The sequence below is a fragment of the Chrysemys picta genome, chromosome 11, assembly GCF_011386835.1.
Source record: "Chrysemys picta bellii isolate R12L10 chromosome 11, ASM1138683v2, whole genome shotgun sequence".
Lineage (NCBI taxonomy): Eukaryota > Metazoa > Chordata > Testudines > Emydidae > Chrysemys > Chrysemys picta.
Window position 1 is genome coordinate 58,753,481 of NC_088801.1, and position 27,905 is coordinate 58,781,385.

Consider the following 27,905-nt stretch of genomic DNA (forward strand, 5'->3'; position numbering starts at 1 on the left):
TGTGCGAGAGCCCCAGCGCCAGGCTCAGTTTTCCTGTAAGCCCCCCCCCCCAAGACCCCGGGCGGGAGAGGAGGCCCCCACCCTGCTTGGTCGCGGAGCCATCGCCCCTACCCGGCTCCCCTCTTAGGCACTTGTTTCACTGTAGGCGTTAAGAGGCCCTAGAGGACAGCCCCCTCCTCTTACAAGCGGGATCTGCAGTGAGGCCCCCGCCCCGGCTGGGGTACCCCAGCAGCACCTGCGCCCCCCGAGGCAGCGATCTGCAACCTGTTCTGGAGCATCTCGATCTGGGGGGGACTCTCTCACGCTGAGGCCCCTGCTGCTGAAAGTAACCTCAGTTTAAAGTGGATCTTGAAATGTTTTCTTTAAACTGGACAAACGGGGTGTGGAGAAGAGAACCCTCAAGCAGAACACAATGATGAACTGCAGGGCCCTAAAATAGAACTTTGCATGGCCCTACTTGGAGCCTTTGCTCCAAAATGGGAGCCAATCGAGTTAGCTCCAATTCAAGATTCCTCTAGTCCTGGACAGGAAGAAGCAGAAGGGAAAATGGGGGGTTGTGTACTCAGGGTCTTATAGGGAGGAAATAATGTAAGTACAGAAATAAATATTACAGAAAAAATGGAACCAGCAAGAGGAATCCAGACTAAGAAAAACAAAAAATATAGATTTGCACAATTCTAAGAAAAATCTAAACAGAACTCCCACTATCTAAACTAGACTCTCAGATCAATGACTGAATCACATATACTCTCAAAGGGCAAAGTACAGCAGCGACCAGGATGGTGTGAAAAAGCTGTGTGGCTTGTCAAATCCAACAACTATTTTCCAACTCTACTATTTCATTAAAATATGCTTTTAATATCACCACTTAACGTTCAGGGTTTTTTTTATTATTATTTATTTAAACAGCCTGGACTGGCAATTATGAGAGAGCAAAGATTGCATTTTAAAAGCTCTTAAAGGAAAACAAATGTAGAAAAGACAGGAAGACCACATACACCACTGCCCAAGATGCCCTGTGATCAAAGGAACAGATTGTGAGGAAACACACCTACACATGAACACTGCTTAGTGCTTTAGAGAAAGAGATAAACCATCACAAGGTTCTTGTCAGTTTGCTGGTAGTAGGGCTGAAAAGGTTCCTTCCAGTTCTATTCCTTTACATTGTCTTGATGTGTACTTTACACACTCACCCAGAGTAGTGATGTATTGGCACATGCTAGTATAAGATACCAATCTCTAAAAGTGCATTCAACTGAAAGTGTATTACCTGGGTTTAATGTGTATTGTAATTTTTAGCTGGAGTAGTCAGTAGGTGTAAGAGTTGTACTAAGGGAAAACCCAGAATCTTTTCTATTAGACTTAAGAAACCCTCACACATAAGTAAAGCAAAAGTTAAGGCTATTTCCTGTAATGGTGAATGACTGGTGCAACACCTACAGTAAAAAAAACTCAGGTGCATATGGCATTGGACACTGAGCTCTGCACTCTTGCTTCCCCTAGCTTTGGAAATAAAACTTTTGCTAAATGCTTTAACCCTCTAATTGTTCTAGTTTAAATGAATTAAAAATGACGAAGGAAAAGGAAGTTTTACCAGTTTATCCAACTGACCTTGCAATTCTAAAGATACCATTATTCTTTAGTATATTTTACACACACACACACACACACACACACACACCCTACCTGTCATTATCAGGCATCATAAATACACATTTGCTTCTACTGGACAACAGTAGATTACTAGTATAAGCCAAGATGCACCAAAGGGAGTCAGGAGTTAGAGTTACCAGCAGCTTTCCTTCCTGTGATGATGCATCTCATTTCTAAATCCTGGGCCAGAACCAAGGTGCTGCCATCAATCAATCGGGCACATCATCTCCCATTCTTATTTACGGCTGTGTTTGGGAACCCTTGTAACCAAAGGACTCAGAACCCAAGGATGCTCTCTTACACTTAGGCACATGAGTAACTTCACTGATTTGACTTCAATTAGACTAGTCATGTGAATAAGCATTTGCAGTATCAGGCCCTTAACCTGCTCCTGCTTCTAGACTGGTAAACCTGCTCTTGTAAATTGCCTGGGTTAACCTGCTATGGACTAGATCATCATTACATTTAGTCATGTGTCTTTACAAAGCTGATATGTCAGCATCCGATAGCTGTAAAAAAAATTAAAATAAAGTCAATTTTATTATACACGTGAATGTGAGTTCTCGAGTAATTTGTGTTGTGAATAGCATTAAACCTGTATCTCTAATTTAAAAAGAAATATCAGCTAAGAAACTTGTTTGAGACAGAAGCAAGCAGCAGAATAATACATTTATAAAGCACTCTCCCCTGCAGCATCAAGCCAACCTACTAAGCGTATTCCAGACTTGTTACATCTTGAGATAATCCCCCATAGTTTTTCTTTGGGAATACACAAGCATCATAAAAATCAAGAAGCCTCTAACAAAAAGGAGGTATGGGAAGCACTTTTTCTTTAACCCAGGTATGACTAGACCACACAAGTACATGCAAGAAAACATCTTTTATTTTTGTAATTCTGAGAGACTACAGCAGTTTTTTGGTACAAAATTGATGTTAAGCATCACATGTTGCTGTAAGAACTACAATGAAGACAGTATGATTATCTTATTTAGTTTTTTTCCTAATCCCCCTGCAAAATCTCTCCACACAAAGATATATTCTTACAATTCTGACAAGATTATTCTTGAGGTAAAACATAAGGTATCATCTTTGGGAAGCTGCCTGCTTCTCAGAATTATGGCTGAGTGTCTGAACATATCCATGTAGCAGGGACCCACTGGGGCTCATCTTGTGCCTGATGGACTGCAGACAGCAGCTGCACACAGGCCTCTTGTAAGCTGTCATTTACAATCATTTGATCAAAGAACTGACCAAACTGAGCTTCCATTTTCTTAGCACAATCCTCCATCTCCTGCAAGTCTTCCTCCTGTAAGAGATAGTACAGACCTATAAAACATTATAGTTTCATGTGGGACACTTTTGGATGGGAAATAGGTTTATCCAAGTTTTCACTTTCTATCCTTCCAAAGAGGAACTGGAGGTTGGTTGGCTAGAAGACAGAACTGGGAGTCAAGAGATTTGATTTCTCTTCCCAGCTCTGCCATTCACTCAGTATGTGACCTTGGGCAAGACACTGAGCCTGTCTATGCTTAAGTTTCCCAATTTATAAAATAATGATACTACTACTTCCTTACCTCCCAGAGAGATCGTGAGGGTTAATTCACAGATGTTTGTAAAACACTGAGATCCTCAGATAAAAGTTGGCATAGAAATACCAAGTAATATTATTATAATAAAGACCTAGTCTGCCCTGGTTCCCACTGAAAGTGGTGCAGGCATCCCTTCAGAAAACTCAGTTACTGTATGTCAACGCCAAACTATTTGCATGCGTGTCCCATTATAAACCTCATGCTTCTTGGAATAAGCTCCCCTGTATTAAAATATGATCACATGATATTCGTTTGAGAATAAGAGAGAGCTCTTGCATGTAATTTTTTTCAGTGGAACTCAATTCTGCAAACCAGCTGCAAGCAGAAGCGCTGACTGAAGTCATTGCAAATTCCACAGAACTTCCAGGATCAGTTATTTTGCATGTCTTTTCAGGGTAGGGACCAGTTGGAAAGCCACACCATAGGCCAGATCCTCAGCTAGTGTAAATTGGGATAGTTCTAGTGACTTCAATGGAGCTGTGACAATTTACATCAGCTGAGGATTGTCCCTGTCTGTAATTATTAACACAAGTGGAAATTATTCTGATTTATAACCCATAACAACTCTAAGATAGGCATGCCATGACAACAATAATCAATTCTAAACCTTTGGAGCACGACTGATTGCTTGCATGGTTCACAAGAAGTCTTCCTTTATCCCCCATGTGCTGCATTGCACAGTTGCCTAGATGCTGTGAGGATGCTGTTATCTGCCTCTGAAGTATCACTGTACTGGCTAATGCTACAGGCAGAATCCAGATGTGATAGACCAGAGGTCTGATCAGTTTTGCCACACCTATGTTCCTAATCTGTATTTCAGTTTGTCAGCAATATTTCCCCAAATCCCATGTTTTTAGCTATGTAATTATGATCACCCCCCACAGACAAAATGAAGGACAACTTTTAAAACATACTGTGCTAGATAATAAAGGTCAAACTGAAGATTAAAAGTTCTAGAAACAAGTGTGACATTCTATTTTTTAATCTCATTTAATTTTTCTTAAGTGTCTAGACATAGTAAGGCATCTATAATTTTACTGTAATATAGGTAGGAATGCATCACATGCAGACCACCACCACTGTGCTTTTGTTTGAAGTATTAATAGCTGATGTCTATAGGAAAAGGGACTATGACAGCACTGAGGGAAAAGGGTTCCACATATTTCAATTTAAACATGGAAGTGCCTACCCACAGATCTAGGCACCTTGGCTATATACTACAAAAACAAACCAAATAATGCAAATATAAATACAGAAAGCAGACTTCCTCCGAAGAATCCCACTCTAGCCACATATCCCAACCTCCAGCCCTCTGTACTCCACTTCCACTCCAAAACACCAGGAAAAGAGAGACAGGCTTCGCAACATGTACTGAATGTCCTCAGATCTGATTTATTTCAGACCAAAGACACAAGGGTCCTTTAAAACATTAATACAATATAGGAATGTGGCAGGTTCTGACTGAACAATCACTGTTGCACCTCCTTCATTCTCTAAAACTCACCTTGAATTTCATGTTCACATAATAGTCTGTAATGATCCTGGCGTTTTTCCGAGACTGTCTCATGCAGCTCATACTGGGTGGCTTGATGAATATAATATAGGGTTTTAGTTCGTGGGTCCGAGCCATTTGGATACCCTGCAAGTCAAGGTCAGATAGTGGTTAAATTAAAATGTATAAGTCGTATCCATCCCATATTTTATTTCTATTAAACAAATTGTTGTGTACCATCATTTCCAGACCTTGCAGTATTCAAAAACATCGGTTATTTAATAACTGCACTAAATCCTCAACCCAGACACTGGTCAGCGACTGCACCACACTAATTAATTCCGCTTATTAGATGGGAAATTATTTTAACTACAATGAATATAAAAATCCTAACATGGCCATTAAAAGGTTACACCTGCTACCTTTTATGGGAGTTTTAAATCTTCAATTGTAATTCCTTTTTAGAGGCTCAAAACTGTCTTGGTTTTGGGCCTGCCTTTGGAAAAGATTGATTCTCCTACTCCATGTTTTGCAAGGTACTGTCTGCCTTTTGTTTAGTTCTCTCCATGCATTGATGCAATTGTTGATGTCAACAGATCACGGAGTGAGTAGTGTTTGTAACCTGTTGTGAAAAGCAGGGGGAGTTAAAAAACTAATGAGTACAAAGTAAATAGCAGCAACATGTTCTGCCACAGCGGCAAAATCAAATTTCCTTTTTTCATTGAGAACTGAATTCAGGCGAAGAAATGGACAAGAAGAAAAACTCGAAAGGCAGCAGGAGCACAGGGAACATCAAAGTGCAGCATAGCAGCCTTCACGGTAGGTTGTTTTGTTCTGGTTTTGAGTAGCACACTCCTTCATACCTGGGGCTGTGTAACTTATCTCATTTCTTCAACCAGCACAAGCCACTACACCAAGACAAAGCTTGGACAATTCTAGGTTCATGTATCTAAAGGAAGTTTCCCTCTGGAATTTATTGGGCCATGGAGCCTTTCTTCCAGTTATGTTTTTTTTGTTAGGTTCCCAGAGATACCCAGGTATGGAAACCCTATAAAATTAGAAGAATTAATACCAGCAAATAAGGGAGTAATTTAGAAAAATCTTAGAAGGGTTCTTCGCAGGACTTAAAGCCTTCAGCACCTTCTGACAACTACTAACTCAGACCTTTATTAGCCTTATCCTTCCCTACCAGCAAGCCCAGGGCCAGGGATTGGAAAGAAGAAAGCATATGTGAACTAGCAGCATGCTGACTTTCATTTGGCTTAGTGGTCTAGAAATGGATCAAGAATAGTAAAGGTAGCTGAGAGAAATCTTGTTCTTTTCTGGACTTAGAAGCAATATTTTTTGCAGTGCCCAAAAGAGGCACATATGTGGAAATTATCTTAATGTTTGAGGCACTGATTGTGACAATCATTTAAGTAACTCCATCTAAGGAACAATGTTTTTAGACCTTTAAGGTGATACAACCTAAACTTCTCTAACCAACCACCTCGCTGAGGAGATATAGTGACCATTCTTCCTCATAAAAGAAAATCAAGTCACACAGGCAGCTTCTGAAAAATTCTTTTATCATCTCCACCCTGGTTTTCATCGATCAGTGAGAAGGAAGAGAAAAAAGGGGTTTTCCCTCTAACCATTTAGAGAGATTTGGAGAAGGAGTTTCATCAGTGACATTGCAGTGCCTCATACATATGGTACTACTTTTACATCTAATATAGACAACAATGTAAATTTAAGGTGGGTACGCTTTGGACTCTCTCAGATGAATCATTCTTTCTTAAATGTTCCTGTCTCTCCTACTGGATTAAGTTTCCAAGCTATGAACGAAAACAGTTTTCAGTTGCTAGTAGCATTCGTTCAGGATGTATTGTCTCGTACAAAACAGTATAAGGCAATATGGGTCAGTGTCCATTTTTCATGGACAATTTTCAATTGAAAGTATGTGACACAATAACCAGACTAGACTTCTAAACCACGGTGATAAGCACATCGGAAATGATAGCATGTGTGCATGTATATGCTCCACCTCACTTTGTTGTTTACAATGTACACAATCTTATTAATGAATCCTTATCCAATTTTATAGTAAGTTTTCTAATTGAACCTTCTCTCCAAGCAGCAACCATATTGTTTGTAGTGAGCATGCTGCAGAAACCTGCCTCCTGGTGATTTTCAACCTGAATCTAGTAATTACACTAATGAGTCCCACTAATACACAGGCATCTTGTTACTGCATAGAAGCTTCACTAACAAACCCCAGAACTAGTGTCAGTAAACTAATGAACTCCAGCTTAGACCACTAAACCTCCACACCCTGCAGATACTTATGGGGATTATGAAACAGACAAATAGCCCTGTGCAAGCCTTCCCTTCCTCTACAGCAGATGTTTTAAAACTGTGATCCACAGACCATTGGTGGCCTATGGAAAACTTGCTGGTGGTTCTTGGAAAGTTGGCTCGTCACATGTACTAGCTGCTCTTCTTTATTCCCACCTGTTAAAATGCTTCAAAGAAACCAAGAATATGCTAAATACTTCCCTAGCATTACTTGTTCATTTAAGCCATTGCTGTTGATACCGCAGGGATGGTATGCAATTGCAAACAGAAGAGGCGATGTCTGGTACAATCATATGACAGATGACAGTCTCTTCCATGAAGTTTAAGGGCTAGTCTACACTGGCAATGCTAATGTGCCCCTCCCAGCACCCTAAAAAAAATCACCTCCACAAGGGGTGTAGCTACCAGTGCTGGGAGCCATTGTCTACACTGGCGCTTTACAACACTGAAACTTGCTGCACTCAGGTGGTGTTTTTTCACACCCCTGAGCAAGAAAGTTGCAGCGCTGTAAATTGTCAGTGTAGACAAGCCCTTAGTCTTAGATCCCCCTATTTACCCGTGGTTCCAAATCCACTATACAGATCTTCCCTTCATCAAGAACTGTCCGCACAGCATCAACACTGGTGCCATATAGATGTCCCTTGTATTCCCCATGTTCCAGCATTCTGCAAGAGGGGTGAGAAGGGAGAATGAGAAAAGAAATGACGCAGACCCTAAATGACAGCCTCTGAAATTTTGCATTTAGCAATGAAATCTGCAGATTAAATCAAGAGACCGAAGAGCTAAAGAAGGATTAATCCTCTGTGAAAACAATGATATTAAGTATAGGAACCTTTACTGAGGATAAAAATCTAGATTAAACAGGACTGTCAGATCCAAATCTCCAGTCTCTGAAGAGACTCCAAAATTATGCAGCTCTACCCATTTCCCCTCCAGATATACATGAGAAGGTTCAGAGGTCATGGTTTTGATTGGTGTCAAGACAGCTATATGGAAATTCTACACTGGTATTTACTGCAGTGATAACAAAAACAAATACTTTGCTGTTATGTAGGGCCAACCACTGGGATCTCAAAAAGACAGTTACCTTTTTCGTAACTAATGTTCTTCGAGATATGTTGCTCATGTCCATTCAACTTAGGTGTGTGCGTTCGCCACATGCACCTGTGCCGGAAGTTTTTCCCTCAGCACTATCCATAGGGGACTGGCTCCAGTGTCCCCTGGAGTGGCGCACACATGCTCAGTTCCTTCTTGCTGGAAACTCTGACAGTGGGTAAGGAAGGCAGGTTGTGGAATAGACATGAGCAACACATCTCGAAGAACACCAGTTACGGAAAAGATAACTGTCTTTTATTCTTTGAGTGCTTGCTCATGTCCATTCAACTTAGGTGACTCCCAAGCAGTACCCCTCGGATGTGGGTAGGAGTTCACGGACGTATAGATTGCAACACCGCTCTGCCAAACCCAGCTTTGTCCCTGGCCTACTGAGTGATGGTGTAGAGGGCTGTGAACGTGTGCACTGAGGACCACGTCAAGGCTCGACAGATGTCCTGGATTGGGAAGTGTTCCAGGAAGGCCGCCAAAGATGCCTGCGCTCTGGTTGAGTGGGCTCCAACGATTGGCAAAGGAGGGACTCCCACCAACTCATAGCAGTTCCGAATGCAAGAGGTGATCCAGTTAGAAATCCTCTCCGTGGACACAAGGAGGCCCTTCATCCTATCAGCTGTAGAGATTAAAAGCTGAGTCGACTCATGGAAAGGCTTTGTCCGATCTAGGTAGAAAGCCAGGGCCCTTCTTACGACCAAAGCGTGAAGGCGCTTCTCTTCACTAGTCTCATGGGGCTGCGGGCAGAAGACCAGAAGGAAGATGTCCTGGATCATGTGGAAAGTAGACATCACCTTGGGAAGGAAGGCCGGGTGGGGCCAGTTCTGGACCTTGTCCTTATAGTAGACTGTGTACAGCAGTTCTGAGGTCAGGGCTCACAGCCTTGCCTCGCCAACGTCACCGCCACCAGGAAAGCTACCTTCCACGATAGGTGGGACAGGGAGCACGAAGCCAAACGCTCCAAGGGCGGGCCCATGAGACTGGACAGAATCAAGTTGAGATCCCACTGTGGGACCGGGGACTGAACTTGAGGAAAAAGTCTCTCGAGACCCCTGAGGAACCTGACTGTCATGTCATGGGAGAAAACAGTCTGTCCCTGGATGGATGGATGAAAGGTGGAAATCGCCACCAGATGCACCCTGATAGAGAAGTGCGCCAGGCCCTGGTTCCTCAAATGAAGTCTAAAGATCAACTGCACTGAAGCATGCGAAGGGGAGATGCCCCATTCGGCCACCCAGCGGGAGAACCTCGTCCACTTTGCCAGGTAAGTCTGTCTAATTGAGGGCTTTCTACTCTCGAGGAGGACCTTCTAGACCCCTTCCGAACAGGCCCGTTCTTCGGGGTTCAGCCATGCAACATCACACTGTGAGGTGGAGGGACCTGAGGTTGGGGTGCAAGAGAGTCGTTCATGATCCTGTGACAGCAGGTCCAGTCGGTTTGGCAGAGTTCATAGAGGGACCGCCGACGGGCTCAATAGCGTCCCAAACCAGTGCTGGCGAGGCCACGTCAGGGCAATCATGATAACCTGAGCCTTGTCTCTCTTGATTTTCACTAGGACTTTGTTGATGAGCTGATTCAGAAGGAATGCATACAACAGGCAGGAGGAAGGTGTCGGAGAGGGAGCCCTTGCCCAGACCCCGTCTGGAGTAAAACCTGTAGCACCTCCTGTTCTGCCTGGTGGCAAACAAATCCCCTTGGGGAGTTCTCCACCTCTGGAAGGTCATGCTGGCTACCTCTGGGTGGAGCACCCACTCGTGGCGAGAGAAGTCCCTGTTTAAGTGATCTACTAATGTGTTCTTGGCACCTGGAAGGTGACATGGTTCTACATGGATTCCATGCAAAAGTCCCAAAGACGGAGTGTCTCTTGGCAGAGGGCCGAGTATCACACTCCCCCTTGTCTGTTAATGTAGAACATCGAGGCTGTGTTGTCCGTCAGGACTCTGACCATGCTCTGCGCACTGCCCTGATCTCTTTGACGTTTATGTGTAGCATCGTTTCCACTGGGGACCACATACCTTGGGTCTGGAGGGTGCCAAGGTGCACCCCAGCCAAGATCCGAGGCATCCGAAACCAACTCGACTGAGTGAGGAATGCTGACGAAGAGAACTCCTTCCAGGACTTTCTCGGGGTCGGTCCAACATCACAGCGAGGTAAGTACAGTCACGTGGATGTGACTCCTGCATCAATGGCTGGCGACCATCTACTCCCAGTCCAGGGACCACCTGGAAAAGATCGTTACCATCCCCATGACTGTACTTACCTTACTGCGATGGTGGACTGACCCCGAGAAAGTCCTGGAAGGTGTTCTCTTTGTCAGCACTCTTCACTCAGTCAAGTTGGTTTCGGATGCCTCGGACCTTGGTTTAAGTGAGGGTGGCTCCCCTGGCCCTGAGGCTGCTGCAGCTTAAACTGCTTGTGGGCAGGGCCAGGAACATACAGGCCCAGCGTTTTAAGAGTCGTGTGGGAGTCCTTTAGGCCATGAACCTTATTGTCCATCTGTTCTGCAAACAGGGCTTGCATCAACTGCTGAGCCTCCATGGACAAGCCAGAGAGGAGCACCCAGGATGCCTGGTGCATAGCGATGGCTAAGGCCATGGTTTGGGCAGTGGTGTCCTCTGCATCCGCTGCCGCCTGGAGCGTTGCCCTGGCCGCAGTTGTGCCCTCGTCCATAATAGCCCAGAACTCCTTCCTAGAAGCTTCAGGAAGAAAGCCCTTGAATTTGGCTATGGCTTGCCACATAAAATCATAGCGTCCCAGGAGGGCTTGATGGTTGGCTTCCCTGAACTGGAGGCTAGGGGATGAATAAACCTTACGGCCAAATGAGTCTAGTCTCTTAGAGTCTTTGTTCTTAGGGGTAGCCCCGGGTTGACCTTGTCGCTCCCTGTGCGAGGCAAAGTCCTGTCCGGGACCTACGAAGTCTCTAACTATAGCTAAGGGATTTATAAACACTAACAGACAACTGTAATACAAGAGATAACTAGTTCATACGAATGAGCAGCAACAGCACTAGCTGAAGCAGCAACAGTTCCAGCACCATCACTGGCGGCGAGAAGGAACTGAGGGTGGGGGGAACCGGCGGCACCCTATATACCGCGGCATGTGTGCACTGCTCCGGGGGGTGCTGGAGCTGGTCCCCTATGGATACTGTTGAAGGAAAAATTTCCGGCACCGGTGCATGTGGCAAGCACACACACCTAAGTTGAATGGACATGAGCAAGCACTCGAAGAAAAAGGGTACATCTACACAGTGCAAAAATAATAATAATAAAAAAAAATACCACACCCAAACCCCAGAGAGTCTCAGAGGCTGGGTTTACAGACTTAGGCTCGTGGAGCTTGCACTACGAAGCTTTAAAAAAAAAAAAAAAAAAGAAATAGCCATATTACAGACCTTCTGGCTTGGGTCTGAGCTCAGGCTATGAAGCCCAGGGAAGAGGGTGGAATGTCTACATCGCTATTTTTAGCACCATAGTGCGAGCCCAAGTCTGAAGACCGAGGCTCAGACTTGCTGCTGCAGGATGCTGTAAAGATGTACCCAAAGTGCTTTATATGCTTTAATGAATTATGCCTCATAACAGCCCTTTGAATTAGGTAAACATTATCCTCGTTTTACTAATGGGGAAACTGCAGCGTACAAGTTAGAGGGCACTTTTGAAAATTTGGTCCTTAAAGGTTCTGGTGCCTTCAAGGCCCATTGCGAGGCCCATGCCCAGTAAAGCGGTGGATGTGGGATCGGGGCCTGATTTTGGGTGCTCAGTTTTAGCCTTATTTTAGAAACGTATAGTCAGATTTTCAGAAGTGTTGAGAACCCATAACTCCAACTGAAGTCAACAGGAGTTGCAGGTGCTCAGCCCTTCTAAGAATCAGGTCCAAGGCTGCTAAAACTAGGCAGTCAAAAACCAACACACTCCAAAGGAGAAGCTACTTTGAAAATCTGGGCCTAAGAATGTGTGTGTGTACACAGCAATTAGACACCAATTCTGGGCAGTGCCAGCGGACTCAGCTCATGGGGCTCAGGCTAAGGGGCTGTTTAACTGCAGTGTAGGCATTCAGGCTTCGGCTACAGCCCTAGCTCAAGGACTCTTCAACTTCAGAGTCTTAGAGCCTGGGCTCCAGCCCAAGCCTAAACATGTACACTGCAATTAAACAGCCCCTTAGCCTGAGCCCAGTAAGCCCGAGTCAGCTGTGGATTTTTAAGTGCAGTGTACATATATCCTATGGCTCACACCAGAAGTCTGTGGCAGAGGAGGAAAAGAACTCTGGTCTTCTGACTGTCAGCATTTGGGCTAAACCACAAGACTATCCCTGCCTTGGAGCACATTAAACTTTAGAGATGAAAGCAAAGTTACCTGTGACTATATACCATGTTTTCAAATGTTTCCTTTGATACATAGTGATACTCACGACCGTTCTCTTCATAGCTCTTCTGAGCACGAGTGGTGTCTTAAGAAAGAAAAATTAAAAGTTTTTAAAGTTCTTGTAAACGTTTTCTTTCTTCAGTAAATCAATTTGAGAACAAAGTTCCTAGTGAAAAAACCAGGACTCCCAAACTCCATTTTTGGAGATGTGAATATATAAATTTTAAAAACTCTGTTCATTTTCACAAGTAATCAAAAGGAAATAATAAACGAATGGTTTCTACTTTCTAGCTCACAGCAAAAGCCCTGTTTACACTAGAGTGAGGTCAGCAAATCTTCCAAAATTGAATCTACCCTTTGGGGTCCATTTTAAGCACAATGGGCATTGTTCCTGAAGGGACAGTGAAGCATTAGACTTAGACCTTGTCTACACTACAGTTTTGTCAACAAAAGTCCGCTTTCGCTGATGAAACAGTGGAGTTGTACACTCCTCCCGCCGATTTAACTTTCCTGCTACACTGAAAAAAGAAAACCACCTCAACAAATGGCAGTGCATGAAGACTATTCTATAGTATTTTAAAAATTGCCTGCACAACTCCATTTTATATTATGTTAATTTATTTGAGAAGGCTAAGAAATGTAAGATTGAGGAACTGGAGCAATTTATCAGTTTTAAAACTGTATTAAAACAGGTATTTAGAGCCTTGCACTCCTGGTGTTTTATCTTCACAAAACCTTGTATCGAATGAGCAGACGCACCAAACTTCTCTCCATTCAAGTCAGAGATGAGAAATTGTAAGAATCTGCTTTAGATTTAGTATGCTAGGAGGGAAATCTACAAGGGTTGCTAGTTTCCTGTCTATCTGGGTATTTATAGGGCCCTCATTCCCATAATATCTGGACACCTTATAAACAAATATTCAATGAATTTATCTTCACTACTCCCCTGGGAAGGACCCATAGCCCCATTTTACAAATGAGGTATAATGAGATTAAGTGACTTGTCCAAAGTCAGGCAGGTAATCCATTGCCATACCAAGAATCAAACCCAGGCATACCAAGAATCAATTCAAAGTAACAGTGGCTTAAGACCATCCTTCCTTTTCCCCTGCCAGCTGGAAAAACTGACCAAAGACAATATTTTAAATAAAGCCCAGTAAAAGAAAGTAGCTTTCCCTTCTTTCCTGTAATTCCCACAAAAATAAAAGGAAATGTGTATTGTTAGTCTAGGCATCTGTGCCCTGTTAAATTCATACATTCAGAGACAGCACAATATTATTGATTGATAGGGAAACCATCCCTGCAGCAAAGAGTCTATAAACATTCCATGGCAGGAGAAAGGGAGTTGATATTTCATGTTTTCTTTCCCCCAAGCAGGAAGTTAGAGAGTGAAAGGAACATGTCACATACGGGGTACAGCACTTTGAAAATGATGAGGGTTCATTCCAATAAGCCGCCGCCTTAGCTCATTCACGCCAACCCCTGAAGGACCTGGATATTAAAAAAAAAAAAAAGCCACACACAGTAACTCTGGTACATTAATGACAGACTACACATAAAATAGTTTAAGACTATGAGTGTATCATATTTATGACAGTCAAATAACATGTTCAGGTATTGTCTCATATGCAAGAACTGGTGAAGTAAATGACAGGCATGGAAATCACGTTACTGCTTCCTCCACTGAGCTTCCCAACTGGTGGCATCACAAATTAGGGGCCTGACCCTGAACAGTGCAAGGCATCTACAGTTCCCATTGAATTCAACAGGAGCTGTGACTATTTAACACTCTGCAGGATCGGGTCATCACTTTCTAGCAAAATAGCCACTGCCAGAAGGGGGTTCAGCAATACTAATTTGAATTATATCTGTACATCTAGATCTACAGATATATCTCAAACGTGTACAGCTCTAGCCCGGGGGAGAGGTTCTCCCCTCAGCACAAATATCCAGGAACACTGCACCTAGCAAAAATATGAGCAGCTTCCATTCAAACAATTATTAAATCTAAAATTCCATTTTAGGACCAGCAACCCATCACATATCATGATACTAGCTCAGGGCCAGCCTTATGGGTGGGCAGCGAGGGCAACTGCCCAAGGTGCTGGGGAGTGGGGGCATGCCATGGTCAAGAGGCTGAAGAAGGGCCATGCTCACCCCGGAGGCGGGGGAAGGGATAAAAGGGGCTGTGGGGCAGGAACCATGACAGCTGCAGTACTGCTGCCACTCCACCTGCCAATATCCACATTGATATACTCCTAACTTTCCCAACAGCATAAGGCTGAAGTTTTCCAGGCTGGGTTTTTAATATCCCTCCCTCCATTGCTGTTTCGGTTTGTTCTTAACCATAGTCCTATAAACGCATCACTTCAAGGTATTGGTCACAAAGGATTTATAAATGTTTTATCATTGCTATTTACATAATAACCTCACAGAAGTTAAACTGGACTCTGTTTTCATGATGAAATGCATTTTCTTCCAATATTTGTTACTGTAGGGTTGTCTGATTGTATTGCATTGCTGAAACTTTTAAAGCATTGAAGGAAATGTTTTGGAACAACAGAAACCACATAGACTTTATAAAACTGGTGTTTGGAAAAAATAAAAGGTAGGTCAAACTTTGGGTCCACCACCCTTCAAGAACTATCTGTTAGGGCCCAAGTCACTGCCCACTGCAGTCAGTGGGAGGACTCCCAGTGGATCGGGCTTTTATTGAATTTCTCATTCCACAAGAGCTTGAGCAGTAAGGACACTTCCCTCTGTATTTACTAGAGCTTGTATGATTTGCATGAGTAGGTGCATCCCTGTCTGGGGGAATGCTCCTGTCAGTTGCTGCAACATACCCACTAGTACAATTAGTCGATTTCGATCTGTGGGATGTCGCTGGTATCTCACCACCTCCTCATAAGGGGCTGCTGCTGCTGCGCTGTAACAGCTGCTGGGACACCGTGCGTAACAAGGCTGCTGGCTGTTCTGGGATTTCCTGCGGCACAGACGCATGCTTCTACGGAAACCAGCTGGGAAGGGCAGAAAGTAACTAATATTGAAAGCCAAGCAGTGGGTGCAGGTGATAACTAGTTCCACTATCTGAATTATCTCCAACTAGACTACCAAGAACATATTGGAGTTGTAGCTTTTCTTAAGGTAGAAAATAATTTATTTATAGTTCTTGATACAACAGTTTGGTGGAGACTCTGAAAGCAGCTTGGATTTTCAAAATAGAAGCACAAGTCTTGAAAGTCACTAACTTTGTCCAGAATTAGACCCCCAGAAACAAGTCTGCAAAACAAACCAGAGGGAGATTTCCAGCCATATATATCATCATTAGGAATGGGTGACTTGCTCTGGAAAACTTAACTGCTCCAAACATTCATCCAACTTCTCAACTGAATTCAACCTTTTTTTCAGCTCGATTCATAAGAGTTCTGTAGTTCACTTACCAGAGACAGACTTGCTGCTTGGCCTCATCCCCAGCATTGGAAACCTCACATGGTCTGCACTGTACAGCTTGGGAAAGCCCCAGAAGCTGTTCACACCACAGCATGAGATTTAAGGAGGCGATCAGAAGGACCAGAAGCCTAGTGCAGCTAAGTTATGCAGGTGCTGGGGAGGTGGGCTTATTGGAAAAGAATCAACAAGCAAGGAGCTGAAAGGGAAGGGTGGCTTACTGGGATCTAGAAAGGCAAAGTGAATACAGATAGGGTCAGGGAATCTTCAGAGGCAAGGGAAAGGAATGCTTCTGAGAAAAATCACACACATTGGATTTAGCTTCAGACAAGCATCAAGTCTAAATCAAACCTTTTGCCTATCACTAATCACCACATACCAATAAAGACCCGTTGGCCAGAACCACTGAATTCCTCCTCTTCTGGGCATGAAGAACAAACAAGTGGGAAGGAGAAAGGAGGGTGAATACTGAACAGTCAATTGAATTTCCCCTAATCTTTCATATCACAGAATTGGAAATATTTAAGTTAATGATAATGTCACAAATAAGGTCATGAAGTACAGAGACCAGTTCACTAAAGTACTGTATAATAAAGATTTAAACCAAGTCACTGACATTTCTATGAAAGTGAAATTTAAGCTCATCGCCCACTAGTAAGTCTAAATAAGAGTTTAAGTGCCCACACTTTATCATCTTTGAAAAAGAACAGCTAAAGTGCCACACACAGTTTTTAAATATTCATAATGCAGAAGAGCAGTGTGCAATTAAAGTTCTTCAGGTGGAATCTAGCTGGCAATATTAAAATAATCAAGAATCTGGGAGCTCAAAGTATCAGTAAACCTAAAAAAATCCCAGAACAATTGTAAAAATTTCTTCTGACTACATCTCAGCCTTAGATTCCACACCCAAAGGCACTTTGATACCTCCCCACTGCCCAAATCACCTGCCTAACAGATCTCCTTCATTTCCTTCTCCTGTTCTCATTTTCAAACCTTCTCCCATGCTGTGCTGTGTGCTTGGAACAGCTTTCCTGAACAGTGCACACCTTCCCTCCTTAAAACTCCCTTCTCCTGCAAAGCCCCTGAAGTCTAATTCCCCACAAATTTCATATAACTCTTCTCTAATAAAACATTTCCAAACCTTATAACAAACAAGATGAAGAAAGTTAAAAATAACTAGCAAGAAATCTATTTTGACAGCTGTGTTCAGAACTCATTTCCCATGGGAAACTGTGCCTCCCTTCCCCTCCCTCCTGCCCAAGCTAAACTGTATCTTTTTTTCTGTTATTCAGCTTTATTCTCCCTACATCTCCTCTGTCTGCTGTCTTTTGTCTCTTTTGTCTAACTTGATATGGAAGTTGTTCCAGAGCAGAGACATTGTCTTTACATTCACTTGGAAAGCACCAGGCATGCTATGGGATTACCTTTTAAAATTAGATACTACACTGATGGGTGCCTCATGAACAAATAAGTGCCAAAAGAGTAACTGAGTCACATGGTATTGTCCATAGTGGACTTGATAATAGATTCTACTCTTCACTTCTCGCAGGTTCTTAGAAGCTTTGCTTCCTGCCTGTGTACACCAGTGGATGTACACTAATAACACCTCATCTTTGGTTATAGTGAGAAGTCTCTGACAAATAATGGGTTGTGGAGCATGCTCCTAAGACATTCAGGCTAAGGTATATAGCGATAATAAATCACCTTGTTAGCAAAGATGACAGATTTCTGGATCAGAGTAAAGTAAAATTGCATTGCAATCTGCCTACCACACTTTCCATGGTCATTTCCTCCTGAGCGATTTGTTCCTCTGCCTGACCTGACCTCTCCACCCAGAGCTAACAAGCAAATTCAACAACTATGTACTGTAATGGGCCTAATTCCTGAAAGTAACTGAGCTATTGTTTGTAGTATTTTTCTGGCTTTAGCAGATTGCTGTTGAAAAATCTATAGGAGACAAAAGTTTAAAGTTACCTTCTTTAAGCTCCTCTGGAGATTTGGATAAGTACGTACAAAAAAGAGAGAGATGAAAAATTAGGGCTCCGAGAAGACCAAGTTCAAGCCTAAGTGGGCAAAACTGGACCAATTCATGTGCTTCAACTTGAGTGCAAACTATGAAACACCCAATGCTGGTTTAAAATTAAAATAAGCATGTGCCAGACAAACCACAAAACTTGGATCTGAATCCTACCGCCCTAAACAAGAGGGTGCGCAGCTACAGAGTTTGGCTCTGGCCACTCTCCAACAGTTTACTTGGAAAGTACAACCTATATCTGCTCCAATAACTCAGTTGTCAAGGTAGAGTAGAAGCCTGAGTTGGGAGTGATCTTTGGACTTTTTCCCTTGGCTGCCTAGAAACGGAAAAGAGGTGATTCAGATAATGAGCAGGATCTGAACTAATTCCCCAAGAACGCAACTATTGCAGGGAAAAGGGCATTAGTGGCCCTGAATAAAGATGCAAGTGACAGCCTCACAAACTCCCTTATTCTGTTTTGTAAGCCTCAAGCATTGCCCTCAAAAGCGGAGAAGAATGAAGCCTCTGTGAGTTGGAGTTAAGCGGATGGGGAAGAGCCCACGTTCAGATCCTTGGTACTCTTATACAGCAGAAGAGGGCCAATAATTTAACCAAAATAAGAAAGCAAATTATTTGAACTGAGAAATTTAGAAATGATGTGGGATCTAATTTGTTCTAAAAGACCAAGTTTTGTAGAGCTTCAGGTACACAGTTGAACACATTCTTCAGGGGGGAGGGATAGCTCATGGTTTGAGCATTGGCCTGCTAAACCCAGGGTTGTGAGTTCAATCCTTGAGGGGGCCACTTAGGGATCTGGGGCAAAAATCAGTACTTGGTCCTGCTAGTGAAGGCAGGGGGCTGGACTCGATGACCTTGCTGCACAAGAAGGAATAGAATTGAGCTCACTTTTCCTTCTGTACATGGGCTCTGCAGGGCTAACAGGAAGAAACAGCAGTAAAAAATTATTTTAGTCACTGAAGTCACCCAGATATGGCTCTGGATAAATACAGGGAGCAGTTCTACTGAGTAAATAGTAATTATTTTAGAGAGTCACTTTTCAAGAAAGAATTGCACTTTAATCTAATTGCTTTTTGGTTTGGTTTGGTTTTTGCTGGATACCTCTTACATGTCTGTGAGTTTAGAGGATGAGACAGAACTGGAATTAGGCAGGAAGAATTTGACTTACCAGACTCAAATGTTTCTTCATCTTTTACGTCACCCAGATAGCAAAAACAGCAAATACATTTAGTTTCAATACTATTTCTGCTTAAAATAATTTTATCACATCAGAAATTATTTCCCTTCCAATACTGTAAGGACCACATAAGGCTCTCAGACTCCTGCCAACTTCCCAAACATACTTCCACTGCTTTCTTTTAGTTCAATAAGAAATGATCTCGAACTGCCAAGTGAGAATCTGGATCCAAACTTCTGTCAAAGTTGCTGAAAAGTGAGAATTGGAATCCAAATGTCCAAAGTTTGAAGACATTTGGATTTGGGGTTTTTATTTTTTTCCTCATTTTTACCATCAGTGAAGCACGTCCAACTCCTTGTATTTCATGCAATCTCAGAAGGTTAATGTTCCAGAAATCAAACACCGTATATATGAAAGCTCTGATATGAACATCATCCCTAACTCAAACTCCTTATTGTCTTGCATTGAGAAATACAACACAGTGGAAAACAGATCCTGCAATATAGGAACATAGGAATTGCCATACTGGATCAGACCTGCAGTCCATCTGATCCAGTATCATGTCTGCAAGAGTGGCCTTTGCCTGTTGCTTCTGAGGCTACTGCAAGGAATCCTGTTATGGAATAGCCTGCCTCCAAGAAATCTCTCTGTTTAACCTCATTAGTAAGAGTCTGATTTGTGCTTTGAAGCAAAAGGGTTTATTATCCTTTCCGAAATTCTTATTTTTATAATCTGTGTTAATATAACTCTGCATAGTCTTGTTATCAATATCTAAACATCCGACCTGTGTTTGAATCCAGCTAAGCTTTCTGCCTCAATGAAAACGTGTGGCAATGAGTGCCAGAGGGTCTTTAAAACCACAGTAACTTAATATTATTATAGGTTTAATAAGCCAAATTGAGACCAACTATGTTGCACCCTTTACACCAGCTCTGAATTTGGCCCACTGAGTCTATAATCTGCATTGTAAATGCACTGGATCTCAAATTGAGTTGTATGTATTTAGAACAGCCATTCATTTCAACAGAATATCTTCACTATCTGTTGATCCGCAGTGCTTTGAAATGGTCTGGGGCTTTCACGCTACTTCACTATAAATAGAACTTCTCTATATATGAACTCACTATAAGGATGTTCCATTTTATTCAAGAAACACTAGTGGTCTTTGTGTAGCTGGCATATGGTTGTGAACACAGATGAATCTCCTTAAATGAAGTCAGTTACCTGTTTCTACACACTTCTCATCAATCTGCATGTCGTCCTCTGCAGGTTATAACAGACAAAAAGAGAAAGGAAATCAAATGATCGCCAAAAGCATTGGGGGGGGGGGGGGGGAGGGAAAAAAACTTCACCAAATTCAAGACTTCAACATAAAACTAATCCCCCCTGAAGCTCAAATTGGGTTAAAACATTTTCAGTATTTCAATAGCGCCTTGCTCTAAAGTACTAATAACTTTCTTTCAATAGGCAGAGGAAAGATGCTTCTTATACCAATGCTCAAAAGGGTTCCCAGCTGGGAGGTAAACAAGCCTGATTTGAATTGTCAGTTGAAACAAGAAAGGGGTTTAATTTGAACTGATGCAGTGTTTGTATTTCAGATGATCTATTTGAGAAGGATCAGTATGACTATCATCAGAACATCATTCCCCCCCAATACCCTTTGCAAATTTTGTATGTGTATGTTTTTCTAGAATGCTATGTACACTGACAATTTTTAAAATTAAAATTGGAAAAATAAAGCTTTTTAAACATCTCTCTTCTGTTTTAGTAATTGCTTGAAAGCTTGAAAAGGAAATCCATTTCCTTATCAGTTTGCTCCCTCCATTGCACACACCACACTGGTCAGCTCTTAGAGGTAGGGATATAAATACCATTTTATAAGTTAACCGTTTAAACTATTAAAAATATTTAGTTTCAATGGTTAACTGATTAAAGGGCTGGCCGGCGCGGGGCCGCTGGGGCTTCTCCAGCCCGGGGGTTAACGGTTCAGGTGGGTTAACCAGTAAGACTAATGCTTACCAGTTAACTGGTTGATATTTTACATCTCTACTTAGAGGTCCATACAAGAATAGGGTGAATATCCTGGTTTTCAGAGTCTGATGTGCTCAAAACACACAGTTTTGTCCTAGTGTTTGTATATCTCTGCAGACTGGATCCACGAAGAGGCAGCTACCCAGCTGGGAGAACATGACAGCAGGCGGGCTATGTTCCTGGTACAAACTTCAGGGACTGTCCTCCACGAGGCCACCTGTTGTCACCCTCCCTCGTTATGCACTGCCCTCAAAAGTAGACTCATAGGATTTTAAAGCCAGAAGGGACCAAAGTGATCATCTAATCTGACCTGCTGCATAACGCAATTAATAGGATTTCACCCAATAATTCCTACTTCAGGCCCAACATCTTGTAGAAGGGAGGCAAGATGCCCTACTCCCTATCACCCCCCCCCCCTTTTTTTTTGTTTAATATATGCTTCACAGCTGCTCCTAGCATTGGTGGGTTGCTGCAGAAACAAGAGAACGAGAAAGCACTTTTTCTTCTTCCAAGCAGCCTGGTGCACCTTCCTGACTGACCACCAAAACTCTCCCATTCCCCTCTCCATGCAACACAAGCTCCGGATTTTCCAGTTCAAACATCTGATCAGACATAACTGCTGAGCTATGGGTATTTTTAAGTGAACAAACCACAATGAAGCATTTCTTTAGTCACCCTATTTACACACGATGCAGATAGCCTGGGCAGAGAGATGTAAAAGGAAAACTGTCCCAACCAATCCTGACATGTATCCTTGTAAGTACAAATATAGCATCTAGTCATTTTTAAAGTCTTTATAAACAAGACAGTATCTTGTACATTTAGAGATCAGCTAATGCTGGACTTGCAAGCAGATGTGAGGTATTCCAATCTGATGTAATCCAGGCATCATCTCTTACCTTCTTCCACAGTACTCACTGTCCATGGCAAATCCATTGAAGCAGTTAAAAATAAATACACAACTAAAGAGATTGCCAGTGCTACAATTACCAAATAAAATTAACTGCATCAGAAAGACTCTTGAAAGATGAAAATACAGAGCATTGACTTAACTGGAAATCCACCTCATGGGTCATAAAAAGTATTAGCAAGTAATAATGCAGACCACAGAAAAACAGAAGTTGTGGGAGAGGAAAAGGGGAAGCAGGAGAAAATGTATTTCCTGGATGGGAAATTATTGCATTTAGAGCCAATAAAAGGGTAGTTTAGGGGGGGGAGGTACACTTCTGGCTTTTACTTTACAAATAAACCACAAAGTCAATTGGTTATATCTGTTTTTCCATGTCATCTTAGACACTAGGCCCAGAAGTCAACTAAATGGCAATGAACAAGCATTCATATGAGGGAAAAGACAGCTTTAATAAGAGAAATACAGTTTAAAACTATCACATTTATTCTACAAGGAAAGACTGAAAAATGAAATGGTATGATTTCAGTAACTGAAATGCTAAACATGACACATTGCAGGATATTTTCTGGTACAGAACTACTAGCCATGCCTTAGTCTCCCTTCTAGGGAAATCTACAATAAACTTGTCTAATAAGTGCTTCAGTAGGGCACAAACAGTAGAGATTTCTTCCTACGAATAGCCTACATACAAGGCTCAGTCCTGAATGGTGTTGAGTACTCTCAGCTGGGAATTCAAGGTGCTCAGCACTTTACAGGATTAGATCCTAAATATACTGTATTCTGATAACAATAATGATCCTTAGAATCCAAAACAGGTTAAGTGCCGAATTCAGATACACCTGCTACACCCACAGATTTCAGTGGGGATTCTAAATGCATTTCTGAGGTCACAATATGGCCCAATGAATGATTCTTGGTATATAAACTCATTTGATCATGTTTAATTTCTGTATTACTGGATGTAAGAAACAAAAAAACAGACTTCTCCCTCCCCGTTCTAACTGGCAGCTGGAGAATTTTGCACTCACATATTGTTGATTTGAGACAGACATGGGGCTGGAAGGGCTGAGACCACCAGAATTCTCGCTGTTTCCTGAACAGAAAGGAATCCATCACAATAAGAAATCAATTCAGCATTGTATTACTTCCTACTTAGATGCTCCATTCTATCACCTGCACACAAAATGACATGAGTGCTCAGAGCTACCTGAAGGATAAACACCATTACCAACCACCAAGAGTGGAAGCATAGCTAGTGTTCTACCCCACCTGCAACTGTTGGAGGGAAGCCAGTGTCTTACCACACCTATCTGAATGCCAATATTCGACATCATTGGCCTGAAAGTATTGCCCCAAATTAATGAACTTAATGGAGAAGAGCAGTATTAACTGTAGTGTGGTACACATGGTTGGAAGTGGGAAGTGTGCTGTATTAAGACTCTGTGTCAGAGAGAGCCCAATTACAACTCCCTCTGGGCCTGCGTGCGTTACAACTCTAAGCTTATCAGTAGTCAGTTGTCTGGCACAATTAGGGGCACCCTATGCTTTTTTTGTTTGTACCCTGGATAGTACAACATGGTTATAGAACCATGCTAGAGAAGCTGTATAAAGTAGGCAACTTTGTGTAAAAGGGTCCTTTCTAAATATAAACAGACTATATGCAGAAAACAGGGAAGTGGTTTTCTGTTTCATTTAAAAACAAACAAACAAAAAAAACTTTCAGCTCTGCTTTGAGTATGAAAAACACAAAGCTACACATGCCTCAGACACACCTTTAAAATACTGTAGTGATTTTTTAAAATAATTATGCCTCTAACAAATTCTGATTTTTTTCTTTATATTTTTTGTATCATGAAGGACAGTACTGAGAAACCAAGGTCCTTAAATCTTTGTCTGAAGCTATTTATCTTAGTTTATGTACTGTTAGGGGCTTTACACAGTAATATAAAGACGATGCCTCTGCCTGAATTACTTACAATCAGACTTAAAGTGAAAAAATTTCCTGTTTTCACACCAACATCCATAGTACTATTAAAACAGGAGAAGACACATACAGAAGGCTCACACTGTCTGCAGGCATCAGTGCGTCTTTATTGACTGAATCAATCTGTTCTATAATTGCTAAGTTCAGAAGGTAACTGGCTCATTCTCTGGTTTGAGTTCAGAAACCCTACATTTTCTTACCTCTTCAGAAGATGGTTTGATGGTATCAGCCCAGCACAGGCACTCAGGTCTGAGACTTGCCTTGCCTGCCACCAGAGGACATCATTCTGGTCAACAATCTGAAGGATTTCACCCTTTTTAAAGGGCAAGCCTGCATCAGCACAAGGTATGGCAGGGTCCTGCAGGGGCCAGTAATCTGCCATTGCTCGCACATAGAGCTGATAGAGAACATACAGACATGAGTGAAGGTGAGCTTCCTCAGAACAGATAGTTTGTAAATATTCATACACACTGTTACCCTAAGGGCCTGATCTGACTTCAGATGAAGTCAACAAAAGTTTTGCCATTGACTTCAATGGGAAGAGTACCAGGTCCAAAATCCAACTACCGGTATTTTCCTGATCAAGAAAAATGTTGTCACCTATTATACTGTGAACAATTTGACCTTCTCCCTCTGGATCACACCAGAGATGCCTTCACTACCTTTAACTTTATCACAGCTTGCTACATTTAATTACATTACCTACAGCAAACTATTAATTTCAGTGGAGACATATATGTCTAGGCAAGATGTGTTATTAGAGCTTTCTGTGAGCTGGGCTGGCAATAAATGCTTCTAAACAACCTTACCCTCATGTATCACACTGTGCAGACTGCCCATTAGACATTATTGGATTAACTGTCTGCAGTAACAATGATAATCTGGAAGAAAAAATAAATGAATCTCTTACTGTTGTTTGGTTGCTGACTGGCCGTTCAGAAACTGGAATCAGTTTGAACATAATTGTTCCCTGGGACAGAGACTAAAAGATTTCAGAAGGAAAAAAAAGGTCAAAATATATTTGCTACTGGTAACACACTGAAAGCATTTTACGTTTCATCACTCCAAGACGAATGATGGCTCCAAAAGCCCATTATAAATATCCTTATTATAAGAATGGAAATTGCTTAGCTCAGCAGAATGCCATATACAGAATCATTGTTAAAACAAAGATCTTTAAAAGAAAGATTGATTTAATTCCTGTGTGGGAAACTTTGGAACCTTGCTAAGATTTCTAATTCCCTTAAATATATGTCTTGTTAAAAACATACATATTTTCAGTATCAATTCACAATTAATTTTAGTTCTGGAGTCTAATTTAAATTAACTATATAGGGCTCGGCTGTGCAAGCATGTTTTCAAGATTTGTAGACTTTGTGTTATGGTGAAGTTTGTATTTCTAATGGTGTGTTATGCATCCGAAGATGGTGCAAACAGAGAAATCACGAGAGAGTAACAAATAAAAGAACAGACACTAACCAAACAAACAGAGAGGAACCTCACTGATTGGCACTAACAACTAGAGAGCCAATGGAGAATACTAAATATTGTGACCTGGTGAGCAAGCTAACAAACATCAGGGATAGTACATCACGGAGTGATCTTTGTTTGCTAATTTTAACAAAGATTATTTTAGTTTAAATTATTTATGACAGTACTTGGTAATATAGGAGTTAATGCATTTTGTAAAATGAATGAAGGCTTAGGAACGTGACACCTTATGACAGCATTCTGCAACTAATCCTTTGCAGAGAAATGAAGTGAGATTGGCAGAATTATTGATTTTAGATAGAGCGAATTAGTGAGGTTCTACTGGTCCCAAAGGACCCCTAGTTCAAAAGGCAAAGGGTCGAATGCACCCCTATACAGAGGTCCACGACAGTGTTTATGTACCACTTAGGCTCTATTTAGAGGGCTTAAATAGCACATAGGCCATGTGCTGGCTCACTGCACAGGATGAACTTCACCCACAATGAAGAAACAGACAAAATAGTACATTACATGTAAAATTATTGCTTGTGTGTAGGTCTTCCTTCCTCTAGAAATTTACATTGAGAATTTAGGCTGCTCTTTTTACAAAGAACTACAAAGAAATTAAAAAAAAAATGTAAAGTGCATTTCATACCAGAATGTGGATAACTTGCTCTGGCTCTAGTCCCTCCACTGAAACTCCATTCACCTCTACCAGCTTGTCTCCAGCATACAACAATCCTAGAATAAAAAGGTATAGGAAAGAAGACACACTTATTATAGAGAAGATGTGAATCTGAAAAAGTTCAGAGATGCAACAGAAGACCGGAGAACAGCCCTGAAATAAGAAATGCCCCTATCCTAGATTCGGACCCGAGTCAGGAATTTCAGATCTGAAGTAGTATTGTGCTGTGGATCGAGCAGACAGCTCTGTTATAGGCTTCATTGTGCAATCTCAAGCAATTGACTTGACTTCTCTGAGCCTCAGTTTCTCCATCTATAGAATAGGTGTATTAATTCTTCCCCTTTTTTTGTAAAGCACTTTGAGATCTAGTGATGATGAAAAGGACTCGAGGAGCATTAAGTATTCTTATCCAAACTAGAGTTCCCCCAAAACTGACGTGTTCAGATTCAGAGTTCTGGTTCTGACCATTATAGTAAAAGGCTAAGTTACAATGTTCAGACCTAGATCTGAAACCCTTCATGGTTCAGAGGAAGTAATGGTGGTGGAGGAATATGATCTGGTGTTTGGGCTCATCTCTAGTTCCTACAGAAGTAAGTGTACTAAAGGTAAGCAAGAAATACATGATCTATCATGCAAACCACAAGTGGTAGTTGCATCTTCCCCTTCAACTCAGTTAAATAGGTTATCTTGTGTATCTCATTCAGCTGCTGTATACAACTTTGGTAAACTTATCCTCCAGACAGAGGCCATAATACACTAATGGGAACTATTTTATGGTGGAGGGACTAGAGCCCAAGCAAGTTATCCACATTCTATGAAATTCAGTGTGCTGATGTTCATACCAGGTGGCACTGTTTTGTATTACTGCTTAACTCATGCCAGATTTATCCAGGTGTTGATGTTGAATGTAAATACTGTACGATTGTGTTTGACGTTGGCTTTCTGTCTCACCCTTTTTGAATGCAACACATTTACCCCGGAATGAGAGAGTCATGAAGAAATAAAAAAAAAAGTCAGAAATACTTCAGTGTGAGACAATTATTACTCTTTATATGGTACTGTACAAGGTGACTAAAAGTTCTAATAGAAGAGAATTTACAGTTGCAGAAAAAAAGAGTCTATTTTTTCCCTGCTGTGTGTTTCAAATGACACTTACCACTTCTGTCTGCTAGCCCACCATGGATCACCCTGGCAACCACAATGTCACCCGTTATCTCATGGCGTTTAATGGTGGCACCCTGGCAAAATAAAAAGAATAAATATCTTTAGATTCCTTTCAAACTGCAAATCTGATCTCCTTAATGACTGGAGATTACTGAATAAGATTCCTTTTCCCCTTCAAGCTGCACAGTATTGCAGAACCCGTAAGTACAGTGCACAATACATTAAAAGATGTGTAAACCTAGTCTCTTAAGGGACATGAACAAAATGGTCATTATACAGCCCAGTTTCCGACTCACATTCTATAAAATTGTACATAGGGCCTACTGTAATACATCTTTTCCATCTCTAATGCTATGATTTTCCAGTGCTAATCCCTGTATTTATCACAAATATAGTACAACATAAAAGGGGCAAACAACAAGGGCAAATGACTTCCAAGAAATTTTGTTAGTTTTTTTCCTCCTTCCCACTC

General features: G+C 41.8%; 1 protein-coding gene across 1 annotated transcript in view; it reads right to left on the bottom strand.

Moving 5' to 3' along the window:
- Positions 1–2,518: 2,518 nt before the first annotated feature.
- The window catches only part of MPP4 (MAGUK p55 scaffold protein 4), a 40,723-nt gene continuing 15,336 nt past the window's right edge, over positions 2,519–27,905 (bottom strand). The window contains exons 7-22 of the mRNA XM_065561266.1: positions 27,426–27,507; positions 26,240–26,325; positions 25,025–25,096; positions 24,315–24,511; positions 23,159–23,223; positions 22,120–22,137; positions 20,414–20,452; positions 19,181–19,201; positions 17,955–17,969; positions 16,360–16,401; positions 15,377–15,550; positions 13,944–14,024; positions 12,525–12,618; positions 7,628–7,736; positions 4,747–4,881; positions 2,519–2,959 (exon numbers count right to left, since the gene is read on the bottom strand). Of these exons, the coding sequence (XP_065417338.1) occupies positions 2,768–2,959; positions 4,747–4,881; positions 7,628–7,736; positions 12,525–12,618; positions 13,944–14,024; positions 15,377–15,550; positions 16,360–16,401; positions 17,955–17,969; positions 19,181–19,201; positions 20,414–20,452; positions 22,120–22,137; positions 23,159–23,223; positions 24,315–24,511; positions 25,025–25,096; positions 26,240–26,325; positions 27,426–27,507 (1,422 nt within the window). The 3' untranslated portion in view covers positions 2,519–2,767. The remainder of the gene's footprint in view (positions 2,960–4,746; positions 4,882–7,627; positions 7,737–12,524; positions 12,619–13,943; positions 14,025–15,376; positions 15,551–16,359; positions 16,402–17,954; positions 17,970–19,180; positions 19,202–20,413; positions 20,453–22,119; positions 22,138–23,158; positions 23,224–24,314; positions 24,512–25,024; positions 25,097–26,239; positions 26,326–27,425; positions 27,508–27,905) is intronic.